The 13,179-nt window shown below is 35.0% G+C and overlaps 2 protein-coding genes across 12 annotated transcripts in view; both read left to right on the top strand.

Moving 5' to 3' along the window:
* Positions 1-13,179, top strand: part of LOC147837713 (uncharacterized) — a 977,861-nt gene that overhangs the window by 794,457 nt on the left and 170,225 nt on the right. The gene's annotated exons all lie outside the window — the stretch shown is intronic.
* The window catches only part of phrf1 (PHD and ring finger domains 1), a 45,737-nt gene that overhangs the window by 9,826 nt on the left and 22,732 nt on the right, over positions 1-13,179 (top strand). For 5 of the 11 annotated variants that reach the window (XM_087312340.1, XM_087312337.1, XM_087312339.1 and 2 more), the window contains exons 5-8: positions 510-593; positions 3,153-3,283; positions 3,821-3,912; positions 6,073-6,230. In XM_087312340.1, coding sequence (XP_087168466.1) covers positions 510-593; positions 3,153-3,283; positions 3,821-3,912; positions 6,073-6,230 — 465 coding nt within the window. Of the gene's footprint in view, positions 1-509; positions 594-3,152; positions 3,284-3,820; positions 3,913-6,072; positions 6,231-10,739; positions 10,909-13,179 lie in introns of those variants that run through there. The other 6 variants (XM_087312342.1, XM_087312344.1, XM_087312341.1 and 3 more) reach the window with 2 other exon arrangements.

Below are 13,179 nucleotides of genomic sequence, written 5' to 3' on the forward strand. Positions count from 1 at the left end.
CGCCTTCATAGAAGAATATCAGTGCCTGATCCTATTGCTCAGCCTACTGGTCAGGATTGGATCAAGCCACAACAATAAACATGTCATTGAGATTCACTAAACATTTGGTTGTGAAATCACATATGTGCACTTAAACACCCTGACTTGTCACTGATGTAATGGGATGTCACTTTTCACACTGGTAAACATCAATAGGGAATGCAAACCCTTCAAAGGAATTTTTAACCTGCTACGCAGACGTATTCCTCACATGAACTAATGGGGAGACGAAAGGTAGTTTACTAATCAGAACTATTATCCAATCATAGCAGTGGGCCTATACTTTCAAGCTGACAGTGCACACCGCCCATAAAATCTGCTCCTTCTTTGAGATGGCCTCAAAACCACGTTGAAAAATAATTTTGAAAGTAATAATACATCATATAAATTTATAAAAAGCCTGTTCACAACCCCTTTAACTATAATAACTCTGGTTCATAAACAGTAATGTGACTCTTTTTCTTTCCCAGAATGCCAACTCCTGCCCTGTGGACCGAATAGTCTTTAATAACATTATCCTGAGAAAGTGCCATGGTGGGAAAATCCAAAAAACAGTGAGTCATGTAATGCATCTCTTCAGAATTGCTTTACACATGGTTTACACCAAGAATGATGCTAGTAAAAATAAGTATTCAACTTCACACTGACTAAGGTGAAATTTCTACTTATTTTGATTGTCAACTGTAGCTTCAAAAGCATAAGATATTTAAGTTTGTGATTTCCTGTCAATGTTTGTTATTGGAAATTAGCTGTAATTGTTTTTAATAATTTCATTGATATTGTTCCTCAATTAAAATAATTGTATATAGGCTGCATGACATGGGAATAGGGTTGTGTATAGTTTTTTTTTTTCAATACCGGTGCCAAATCGATACTTTTAAAACGATACCGGTGCCAAAACGGTGCCTGAACCGATATCTTTTAGCCCGAAAGTGAAGGTAGATGACTCTACAAAAATATTTTATTTGACAATCTTTTAAAAAATCATTTTAATAGAACAATATAATAAAAGTTTAAAGTAAACATCAATTCATATTGTATTACATTAATACATTTCCTTTGATCATTTGTTGTTTAGCATGAATTTAAGATTTGCAATATGAAATTACATTAGCTTACTATTAACCTGTGGGGGGCGGGCAGGGGTCACATACTTTTAGGAGCACATTTTAACTTCTATATCACAAAATACTTAAAACATTATTCAAAGTAATTTTTCTTCATGCATCACTCTGCAGTCTTCATAAACAAGATAATTAAATAACTTAAACTCACATAATCTTCCTTGTTCATTTATTTGACAATTAACCTTATACTGTTGTAGGATAACACATTTCTAACATTCAAGTACATCAAGGCACATTGCTGCACCTGTAAACTTTAACAGGCCTACAGTTGAAGTCTATTTATTTTGCCCTCCCATTCATTTAAAATAATGTTTTTAATTTAAATAAAAATAAGGTCAGTATTATTAGCCTCCTTAGAATATATTTACTGTATATTTTTGATTTACACAACAAATCAGTTACAAAATAATTTGACTAATTATTTCAACTTTCATAGTTAACTGATTAAGTCTAAATTACACTTTAATCTTAATAAAAAAATATAAAATACTTAAAGGGACTTTGTCTGAATACAACTGTTTTGCAAAATAACAAGTAAAATGTTATGCACTGACTGTCGGCATGGGGAAGATAAAAAGGTAGATATTAGAAATGAGTTAGTTAAACTATTATGTTTAAAAATGTGTTGTAAATAAATCATGTGTTGAAGACGGAAATCAAAAATGAATGAAGGCAAAACTAAACGAGTTGAATATGACTGACATGAGCGTGACTGAAAACTACATTTGATCAATGTGTTGCATCTGTTCTTTGGTACTTGCCGACTGTTTGTAAATTCCAGACTGCGTTTCCTAACGTAAAACTACAAACACTAGATTTCTGTTTAAAAATGGTCTCTGCATAGCCGAGGACTTCTTATATTAAAAGTGTTAAAATCGCTATTGAAAACAAAAGTCTAATATCATCAACAGTGGACATTTTGATAGTGTTTCACAACATGAACATGACTGAAGTTTATTTTTTTATTACCTGTGTCTATTTGAGCGTCAACTGACGAATGCGGGGAACTGATGCGCGCAGCACCTTCACAGAGAAAGTGCCGCGAAAGAGAGTGCCAGAGAGAGGGAGCGATTGCGCGTGACATTTAGAGCACGTGAAAGAGGCATTCCTCTGCCTTTGAGCCCTGTGTCATTAAGTTTGACATGTTTCCCCCTTACAATCAACTTTTGTAATGACAGTTGCTGTGTAAGAATCCTTGCTTGTAAAATACGCTTTAGAATGCTTAGTTTAAGCAAATTGTATGAACGTGATCACGCGTGTAGAGTGACGCTTTCGCTCACTAAAAACCAGGCTGAATGCGCTGTACTACTTGCGTGCATCTGTTCCCTAGCGACAATAACAAACACCTGATATCGCTGTTCGTATTCCTCAAAGTTGTTTAGAATTAAATGTTTAGTGATGATGTGACACAACGCCTATTTGTGCCTTTTTTCATGCACCCCTTTGATGCTTACGTCCTTGCCACAGCACCGAAATTAAGCACCGAAATTCATACGCTGATTTAATACCGATACATACCGGTTACCAAGGTACCGGTGCTATAATGGCACCGGGTTTCGGTACCCAACGCTACATGTGAATGACCTTTAAAAGATTAGTTCACCCTAAAATTTAATTTCTGCAATTTGCTCTTCTTAATATTGTCAAAAGCCTAAGAAATGTGTTCTTGTTCAGACCACTAATGAAGCTATTTCATAAAATAAGGGATTTCTGGATCTCCAAAAAATATATAAATGCTTAAGTTCAAGTCTTCTGAATATAAACTCTCCTTAAGATTAAAAACTTTAAATTTAAGCTTTTTTTGTTGTTTGTTGTACATTTAGCAAACATGTTTTGCTGTGTGTTTCTGTCATTTTGACATGTCTCTTCCAACATCAATATCTTAATTTTTTTGCCTTTTCATTCATCTGCTTAAATCTCTTAATCATGATTTCCAACTTCACTAAGGCACAGCGAAAGTCATAGAGAATTGGTTTGTTTGCTTAGATTGCAGTTAAAAAGCCTGTAAAACCTGCGGAGGAACAGGTGGAAGTGGATTTGGATCAGACCAGCTGTGAAATTTGCGGGGGTCGAGACCGTGAAGATCGCCTTCTGCTATGCGATGGATGTGATGCAGGGTAAGAAATGTTTGACAATCTCTAAAAGGGGTCCTATTGTTCTTTTTACATTTTTGTTGGTGCATACAGTTGCTGTTTGATAAAACTGTCTGCAAAAGACAAAGTTGACATCAAAGGAAGTTAATCTTTAAATTAGGCTTCTGCCAGTATCTAATTAGTTGTGATTGCTAGCTGAAGCTTTCATCACATTATAAGGTGTTATGATATTGACCAAGCTGCAAAATGTTTACTAAAACAGGTATAATAAAAATAATTTTTTGTATAGACATTTTTTTAAACAAATTAAATTGCAAAATATATCACTTTATCTTTCATAATGAGTCTTCAAATGAGTTTTCCTATTAAGAGTAAGGTGTAGAATGACTTTTTCTTTTTTTTTCTGTTATTTTTTGCTTTGCAAGCCCCCACTTTACAATGTTTTTGTATGTATTTTTATTATTATTTTCTCTCTAAAGGATGAGTGATCCAAACACTAGAGTTGGTGGTAGTCTATGCATATTTACGCGTTCACTCACTTACATTTTTTTTTAATGAAAGGTACCACATGGAATGTCTCACACCACCTTTGGATGCTGTACCTGTAGAAGAATGGTTCTGCCCAGAGTGCATCGCCAACAACCGGACATCAGGTTGTCTTTATTTTTTTTTAATTACTCTATTCTTAAACTTTTATTTGAAGACTGTTTTTACATAAAACTTTGGAAAATAACCAAGTAGATTTAAGCTAGGATTGTTTCATTTTGGATCATTCATGTAATGTTTTTGGAATTTGTGCATGAGTTCACACACCCCTTAAAAATCCTTTGAAGACATATAACATCAGATGTGATGTATATTAACATGTCCAAACATTAGTCTGCCCAAATTTGAAGCTAAATAGGTGGAAAGTGTTAGCATTGTTTAGAGCCCTAAGCTGAATAATTTTCACTACAGATAGCAATAAAGAAAAGAAAAAAGGGGGAAAAAAAATATATATATATATAATCTGTAAAAATGTTGTGTGATTTTGTAAAGCGCTCCGCTTGATTGGCTGTCGGAGCATTTCCCGCCGACACAGAGACGTAAAACGCACACTCCGTATGCAGCATCAATAAATCAATCAAAACCACATATGTTTGTCTAATGATGCTCGAAAATGGCACCAGTGAAGAGACATGTTTTCGAGGCACAATTCAAACTACAACAACAAGCAGTTGTAAATGGGAATAGAGCAGCTGCGAAACAATTCCACATTAATGAATCTATGGTTCGGAAGTGGAGGAAACAAGAATATGAACTGCGCCAAGTTAAGAAGACAAAACAGAGTTTCTGTGGGTACAAAGCAAGGTGGCCACAGTTAGAAGACCAACTTTAATGAATTCGGAGCTTGCTGTCATTCCGGGAGGACTAACAAAAGAACTCCAACCGCTGGATATTGGTGTAAACGGCGTTTAAAGTGAAGTTGCGAGCTGCGTGGGAGCAATGGATGACACACGGCGAACACACTTTTACTAAGACTGGTAGGCATGACGGGCAAGTTACGCCACCATATGTGAATGGATTGTGGATGACTGGGCTAAGGTGTCTGCTTTAACTGTTGTCCGAGCTTTCGCAAAAGCCGGCATCATTGCTGAACAGCCACCCGGCAATGAGACTGACTCCGACAATGATGAGAGAGAACCCGGCGTGTTTGATAACGAAACTGCCCAGCTGTTCAATTCAGACACAGAAGATAAGGACTTTGATGGATTTTTGGGAGAAGACTGATTAAAAAAAATAATAATGTGAGTGTATTGTTAAATAGTACAATAAAGTTCAACTAAACTATGTTAACTGTTTTGCTTCCATTACCTTTTTTGCAGACAGTGTATTTTAGCGTGCGCCTTATAATATGGTGCGCCTTATGTATGGGTTAAGTACAGAAATAGACCCCGTAATTGAGACTGCGTCTTATAATCCGGTGCGCTTTATAGTGCGGAAAATACGGTATATATAATGCTGTTTCGCGGTATGTGTTAAACAAAAAAGTTACTTTTTATTTGTGTGAACAGATCAAAATTTCATATTATTATAAATTTTATAATGAAAATGATAATGTCTTCTAAAAATCATTTTAAAAATTGTTTTTAAAAAATCAAATCTATACATTCCCTATTAAAACAACATAATTTTTAGGAATTGACTGATGACATTAATCAGTTAATCATTAATAAGCTTGGATGTTAAAAATGATCGGTGTTGATTAGTGAATCTCAGAGAGGAGCCAAAAAAGTACACAGCGAAATTAGTGAAAAAATGGTTAGCATCCAAAAACATTTTACAGTGGCCTAGTCAGAGTCCTTTCTTAAATCCAATTGAGAATCTGTGGATGGAGCTAAAGTGTATATATATATATATATATATATATATATATATATATATATATATATATATATATATATATATATATATATATATATATATACACATGCATGCATACATACATGCATAAATACACATCCATCCACAAATGTCTTTGTTAAGATAACTTGACATTACCAAAGCAACAACAGTTGTCGTAAATCATAAAAACGTGATTGTCATGAGGCCTTCATTATTTTTCTGACATGCTCTGTAAGGTCACTGAGCTATGAAACATGCATATTATAACATGTATATTGTAAAAGTCATTGCATTTAAATACACATTTTTTGTTTTCTGATTGTTTTTTTTTTCAGTGCTTAAAATTTTGCTGTTATAAGTGGAACATTTATTTAAAAATGTTATTGGTGTTTTAATAACCATATTTTGTTCCTAATTTTTTCGTTAAGGTTCTGAACAAATCAGTGAGGAGGAGAGCAGCTCTCTTCCCACCACTAGTCATTCCCGGTCCAGACCGACACGTGCTATTGCACGGACCCAGCAGAGCGAACGAGTTCGGGCCAGTGTCAACAGGCATCGTATCACACAGGCACGCACAGCAGAGCAGGTTTGCATGATGTTTTTGCTTTGCTTCATAAGTGCATAACAGATGTGCTGATGCACTTAACTAATTTGCTAATGGGCTGAGAAGAGTTGTCTCACTGTTGATGTAGGGCTGCCCGATAAATCGACTTTATCAATTAACTCAACTGTATAGTTTACATTGAATTGTTTAAATGATAATCTATTTTCAATGCTCTCCTCTGGGCTTTACCATAGAAACACACAAACAATAGATGGCAGCAAGCAGGGAAGACAAATGTTGTGCTCTATGAAATGAAAAGAGCTTAAAAGGCATAATTACGGACTCTCAGTCATACATTCGCCGTGAGACACATGCAATCATGCATTTAAAGCAGCTCACATGCCACATTTAGTATTTCTCACCGTGAGAAGTAATAATCAGACCACTTTATTTTTCGCGATTTCGAGATCGCTAAATCCAACACGAAATCAACAAAAAGTCACAAGTTTTTGCGATTCTGCAAAATTCTTGATTAAATGAAAAATAATCACACAAAACATCAAGTTTCAAACCATATTATGAAATTATATTTTTGGTAATATGGCCAGTGTAAGATTCTGATGGTATGATAACCTTGGATAAAAATATCACGTTATTGCGATTACTGCTCTAAAATAAATTCTTTTTAAATGTCTGGGTAAAAAAACAAAAACTTTGAAAACAATATATTTTATTTTTTGAAAGATTTATGATAGTTTGGAGCAGAAAACATATCAGGCTAAATAATTCAAATGAATCATTGACTTCTGCTGTTTTCATTAATTTCAAAACCACAGATTTCTTTACAATTTAAAATAGCATCTTTGGATATTTTTATGCTGAAGATACTGTTGTCCTAAAAAAAATTAAATAAAAATATTACACAAACCTTAGGTACAGTATTACAGAAAATTTTTTAAACTTTGACTTTTCCAAACCGTGGTATACCTTGAAAACGGTTATCGTCCCATTCCTAGACGTGACAGAATTGAAGTACATTATTTGTCCTTTGGCTGGTATTATGATGTGCGTCAAATCAATAAATTATTTCGTTTAATTCTTTTGCTGTAGTTAACAAGAGAACGCTTCTGTTCCCTGCCATTGACGAGCTTTATGGCAATACATGTTTTAGGTGTATTAAGCTAGGGGAAGCCCTAGAATATGTCCTATGTGTGACATGATGTCCGATGCTCCGGTGGAGTGAAGTCTGAGAGAAATTAAGATCTTGGATGAAAATGAGATTAATGCAACCTTGCTTTGGCTTAATCCATACCTTACAGGTCTTGACTAGAGACCAAAATAAAGAAGCTTTATTTTTATGATTGTTTCATTGTCATTGTTTCAGATTGCATACCTAGCATAGTATAGTAGGCTACCTAACATGGTAAATACTGATAATTTTTTTACATTTAAATGTTTTGTTTTTTTTTTTAATCAAAAAATTGTCCACAAATTTATGGGAATTACCACCACAAAATTGTCATTTTTATCACAAAAAAAATAGAAATCGTGAAAGACTAGGCATCTGAATAGATAATAGACATTTAATGGACAAGATATGAAAGTGCAAATGAATCCGATTTTGCTGTTACTGGATAAATTACATGACCCAGCCGCAAAGACGTTCAGTACTGTACATATCAACACTGACAAAACTCACTATGTGCACTAGGAGTCTAGCAGATACAGCAGCCCGATGCAAATAAAAGCAATAAAAGGTAACCAATTAGCATAGCATAAGTAATTAATATGAACTTGTATAACGCTGAATAAACCTCGAAGTGTCACTTCATGTTGAAATAAACAGTACAAGATGATGAAATGGATCATCTTGAAACCCTTTTTAACACTTTAAACTTTCACTCTAGTTTACTTTCATTGTAATCTTATAAAATGCTTTAACTGACATTATTGTTATAAGAGTCTTGTATGCAATTGTAAATAAATCTTGTTAAATTTGAACTTTAAGTGACAGCTTAAGGGAAAGTTTTGTCTTTAGAATTTCTTTTTATCCTAAATTTATATAATTATATGCTTAAGCTAATTATGTAGGTTAAATCTTCAACACATTTTTTTTTGTGGGATTTTTTTTTTTTTTTGTAAAAAAAAAATAAAATAAAATAAATAAAATTGAAGATTTAAAATAAAAAGGCCATATCGCCCAGCCCTACACTTGGTTTAATGCTTTAACAATTGGATGTTTGGATATGGATTCTAAAAGAAATTTTACACCTAGTGGTAAAATCGAATATATTTACTGTCGCATTTTAAAAATTTTAATAAGTAATTTTTTTTTAATTTCTGACATTTACTTCATGTAATAAACTGGGTGGAAAGAGTTAAATACTCATATTAATTTACTTGGTCGACATAGCCGGGAATGCCCATAAAACATCACATTAGTTTATGCTGTAGAGCAGTGGTTCTCAAACTGTGGTGCGTGTACCACTAGTGGTATGCGGGCTTCCTTTTAGTGGTACGCGATGGAATCAAATATGTCATATGTACATGCTACTTGTATTTAAAAAATTATCAAAAATAATTTATATATGAATATGATGACATATAGCCCATATTTACAGGTGTCCTCATTTTTACATTTTAAAAGCAAATTTTAATTTAAATGTTTTATTTATTTATTTATTTATTTATTTTTACCTATAAGCACAGTACACTGTTAATGTTCTAACTATTTATAATGTTTAAAGTGGCTGACAATAAAAAAATATTCTTAATAATAGGAATTAATCTGCCACGTTTTTAAACTGTCCAGAGCTATAGCTGCTTTATTGGGCTTACTACGCTACAGTATTTCGATACTGGTCTTTATAGTGGGACTTGGAGAGACATTTTTTTTCTGAGGTTGTAATTGATGAAAAAAGTTTGAGAACCACTGCTGTAGAGGAAACCATTTGATAGAATGAATGGTCTAAGAACTTGTTAGGCACTTGTTATCTCTACTTTTTGAAATATATATATTCAAAATAAACATACCACCCTCTCTGCTTTTAATTGCAAAGCACAGAATTTTATCTATCTGTTGGTTTAATTGTATTATTTGTTCCTTTCATATGAGTCCTTTGTTTACAGTGTAGTAAGTTTTATCTATTTGATAGCTCTTTGACAGATTAAGCAAACTGCCTTAGTCAATGACAACAGGCATACTTAAATATGTCTTATTTTAGGTTGATTCCTTAATATTGGGAAAACATGCGATATTGTTGAATATTGTGATGATAATATTTCTTACGATTATAACATTTCCCTGGAGAAATTCTATAAAAATATTTTATAATCATATTAAAATATTTCAAACATATTCAATACATAAATCTTATATCATCAGTAGGACTGCTTAATTTTGAAAAAAAAATCATAATCACGAATATTTTGGTCTTAAATGTAATAACGATTATTCAAAACAATTATCAGTTGAAGTCAAAATTATTAACGCTCCTGAGAATTTTTTTTAAATAAATATTTCCTAAATGATGTTTAATAGAGCAAGGAATTTTAACATTATTTCCTCTTTTTTTTTCTTCTGGAGAAAGGCTTATTTGTTTTATTTTGGCTAGAATAAAAACAGGTTTGAATATTTTGAAACCTATTTTAAGGTCAATATTATTAGCCCCTTTTGCTAATATTCGGGAGGGCTAATAATTCTGACTTCAACTGCATATATGCAGTTTTTTTTTTCCATCCAGCAAAGGAAAGAGAAATAAATACAATAGAATAAAAATATGAAACAAACTGTGCTTGAAGCATCTTCACTGTAAGAAAAACACTTTAGCTACAAAAGTCTTCAGTCAAGAGCAGCGAGGGATGCTCTCCTTTAGTTGTTTGAATAATGATAAAAACAGGCGGCAGCAGAAATATTGCACTGTCACTTTAATGGTTTCCGTTTCACATGTCTTTTTATTATCAGCTCGTTTGTTTATTACACAAATGAGGGTTAAGATGAATAATCACTAAACACCGGGCTTTGACACCTATTTGACCATTAAATCGCTCAATTAAGATGACTTTAGATGTGTGCGCTCTGCTCGTCTCAGTGTGCGAATGAGACAGAATGCTGACTGCATGCTTCTGATTGTGTGTGCAAGCCGCACACAAACACGCGCACACACACACACAAAGCATGCGGTCTTTCACGCTTTTAAGAGCAACAAATTTGTACAACTAGAAAGGGGGAGGTATATGATGCAATAATCGCTTATCTCGATTAATGGTTTTTCATAATCGTTAGAAATAAAAAATTTTCGATTAATTGCACAATCCTAACCATCAGTTTATAAAATCACATGAAAACAGAAATTCATACCTCTGTCTGAAAGGCTCTTGATCTTTCAACATTGTTTTGTTTTAATTCCTTTTTTAATCAAAATATTTTTTTAACCAATAGTGGGAAAAAATAACTAGCGTTTGTCTTTAACAATATAGCTGCCCTGTAAAAAGTGTGTTTTTCATTCATTCATTTTCATCCACTTTTCTGGGGCCGGGTCGCGGGGGCAGCAGTCTCAGGAGAGAACCCCAGACTTCCCTTTCTCCAGACACTTCCTCCAGCACTTCTGGGGGATCCCGAGGCGTTCCCAGGCCAGCCGAGAGACATAGTCCCTCCAGTTTGTTCTGGGTCTTCCCCGAGGTCTCCTCCTGGTGGGACATGCCTAAAACATCTCCCTAGGTAGGCGTCCAGCTGGCATCTGAAACCGATGCCTGAGCCACCTCAGCTGACATCTCTCAATGTGGTGGAGCAGCAGCTCTACTCCGAGCTCCTCTCGGTGACAGAGCTCCTTATCCTATCTATAAGGATGCGCCCTGCCACCCTGCAAAGAAAACTAATTTCAGCCACTTGTATCCGAGATCTTGGGCTTTCTGTCATGACCCAAAGCTCATGACAATAGGTGAGAGTAGGAACGTAGATTGACTGATGAATCGAGAGCTTCGTTTTCTGCTCAGCTCCATTTTACCACAACGAAACAGTTCATCGACTACATAACTGCTGCCGCTGCACCGATCCGCCTGTCAGTCTCACATTCTATTCTTTCCTCACTCATGAGCAAAATACTTGAACTCTCTCAAAAGACTTTACTCCAAGTTGGGGATGTTAATGAGAGATTATGTTTTTAATTTTTGAAAATTAAAAGAAACAAGGTCCACATCTCTAGAATTTATTATTAGCTAGCTATACATATACTTTTTTAACAAGACAATGAGTCAAAGGCTTAGTTTAATCACTTGCTTTTTAGACAAGCATAACTGACACTAACTACAGTAAGAAAGTTAACCTAATTTCTGCATAACTTCAGCAGAAAACAACTCTTCTCATTGATTTGAACTTTTACATTACATTCACGATAAATAGACACATTTAGTTCTGCTCAGTTGTTGGATGCTGAAAATGAAACCATTTTTTTAAAAGTTCAGGGGCCTCATGTATCAATGCTGCGTACGCACAAAAACTTTGTGTACGCCAGGTTTCACACTCAGAATCGCTCCCGTTTGGATTTACTAACGAGGAAATGAACGTGGGAATGTGCGCTGCTCTACGCCAGCTTTATGGTTGGCGTATGCACATTTTTTGTGCGTGTCTGTTCCATTGGCGACTTCTAGAGGCAGTTGTGTTATAAATTGCTCTCTACAAAGTGTCTGAGCCTTGCAATGGCAGCTGTATGAGACGGTTGATCTAGCAGGTATATAAGGTTTCCATACCATTCAGGTGACCAGGCAAACCTTTAAAGGGCATTTTGCAGTGGTCTCCTGTCTTCCCAATGTAATGGGAGCGATCTACTGCCGCACATTGCTATAAAGGCACCATGTAAAGATGAATTTGCATGCGTGAATCAGAAACATTTCCATTCAATAAATGTGCCAATAAAATATGATGCACATACTTATTAATGATTTCTACTTGTCTTTCCCGTGATAAATATTAGGCAAAATCTGATATGTAGTGGGGGGGGGAAAGAAGAATGAGTTCATTAGACGCTGGATTCGAACCGAGTTCATGCTTGAACGTGTTATCATTCGTTTTACGAGCAGCGATACTGAGACTGTTAGGGATACTACAACATTGTACTCATATAAATCACACTATTTCTTTTTTTAATCCACACAGTGCGATGTGCAGACTTAACTGTGTTAACCGCATCAGCTAAACTCTCACCACTCTATTTTTTTTCTTTTGTTGTTAATTCCGGAGGACAAACTTGCAAATAACACAATTTTTCTCTGGTCTACCTCCGAAGGCAGCACCTTCATTTCACATTCTGTTCAAAGTTTCTCTTTTTGTTTGCTTTTGTCATTGCTTTTTCGTTGGGTTTTGCCAAAGTAGAGTCATTAGTATATTCATACGGGGGAGGAGGCAGGGAGGGGTTTTGCGCTCGTGCATGTGCGCTCAGTTTCGCGTTCATTCGGATGTACAAAAGATTATGCGTGGGATTCGGTGTACGCAGTGTTTCATACATCTGAATTTTTTTTTCATTTACAGCTTTGTGCGTACGCAATGTTTTAGTATGATTTCCATTTTAAGTCTTCGTACATAAGGCCCCAGATGTGCAAGTCAGGCAATTGATACACCACTTTTTGTGATTTAGGAAGGATGAAAAACTTATTTTTAGGAAGGATGATTTGTTCTGTGCAATGTCTGGGTCCATTAGATGCTTTCGAGGTGCACCCACCTCTGTGAGTTCATCAACTCTTCCAGAAGCTGTGCCTGGATAACAGGCGCTTTCAGCAGTACTTCTGACTGAGCTGGTCCCAGTTTGGTTAGCTGTTGACCTGTGTCAGCAGGAGGATTTCCCCTCAAGACACCAACTACAAGCACTATGTCATAATCATGCTCCTACTAGAGCAAACACCTGATTGGTTAGCATGGCACAAATGTTTACTAAAGTCTATACTTTTCAACCAGTGCAAATCACGCATTAAGCATGTTCAATTCTCAAAATGCTCA

The sequence above is a fragment of the Danio rerio genome, chromosome 25 (assembly GCF_052040795.2).
Source record: "Danio rerio strain M-AB ecotype USA chromosome 25, GRCz13ab, whole genome shotgun sequence".
NCBI classification, from domain to species: domain Eukaryota; kingdom Metazoa; phylum Chordata; class Actinopteri; order Cypriniformes; family Danionidae; genus Danio; species Danio rerio.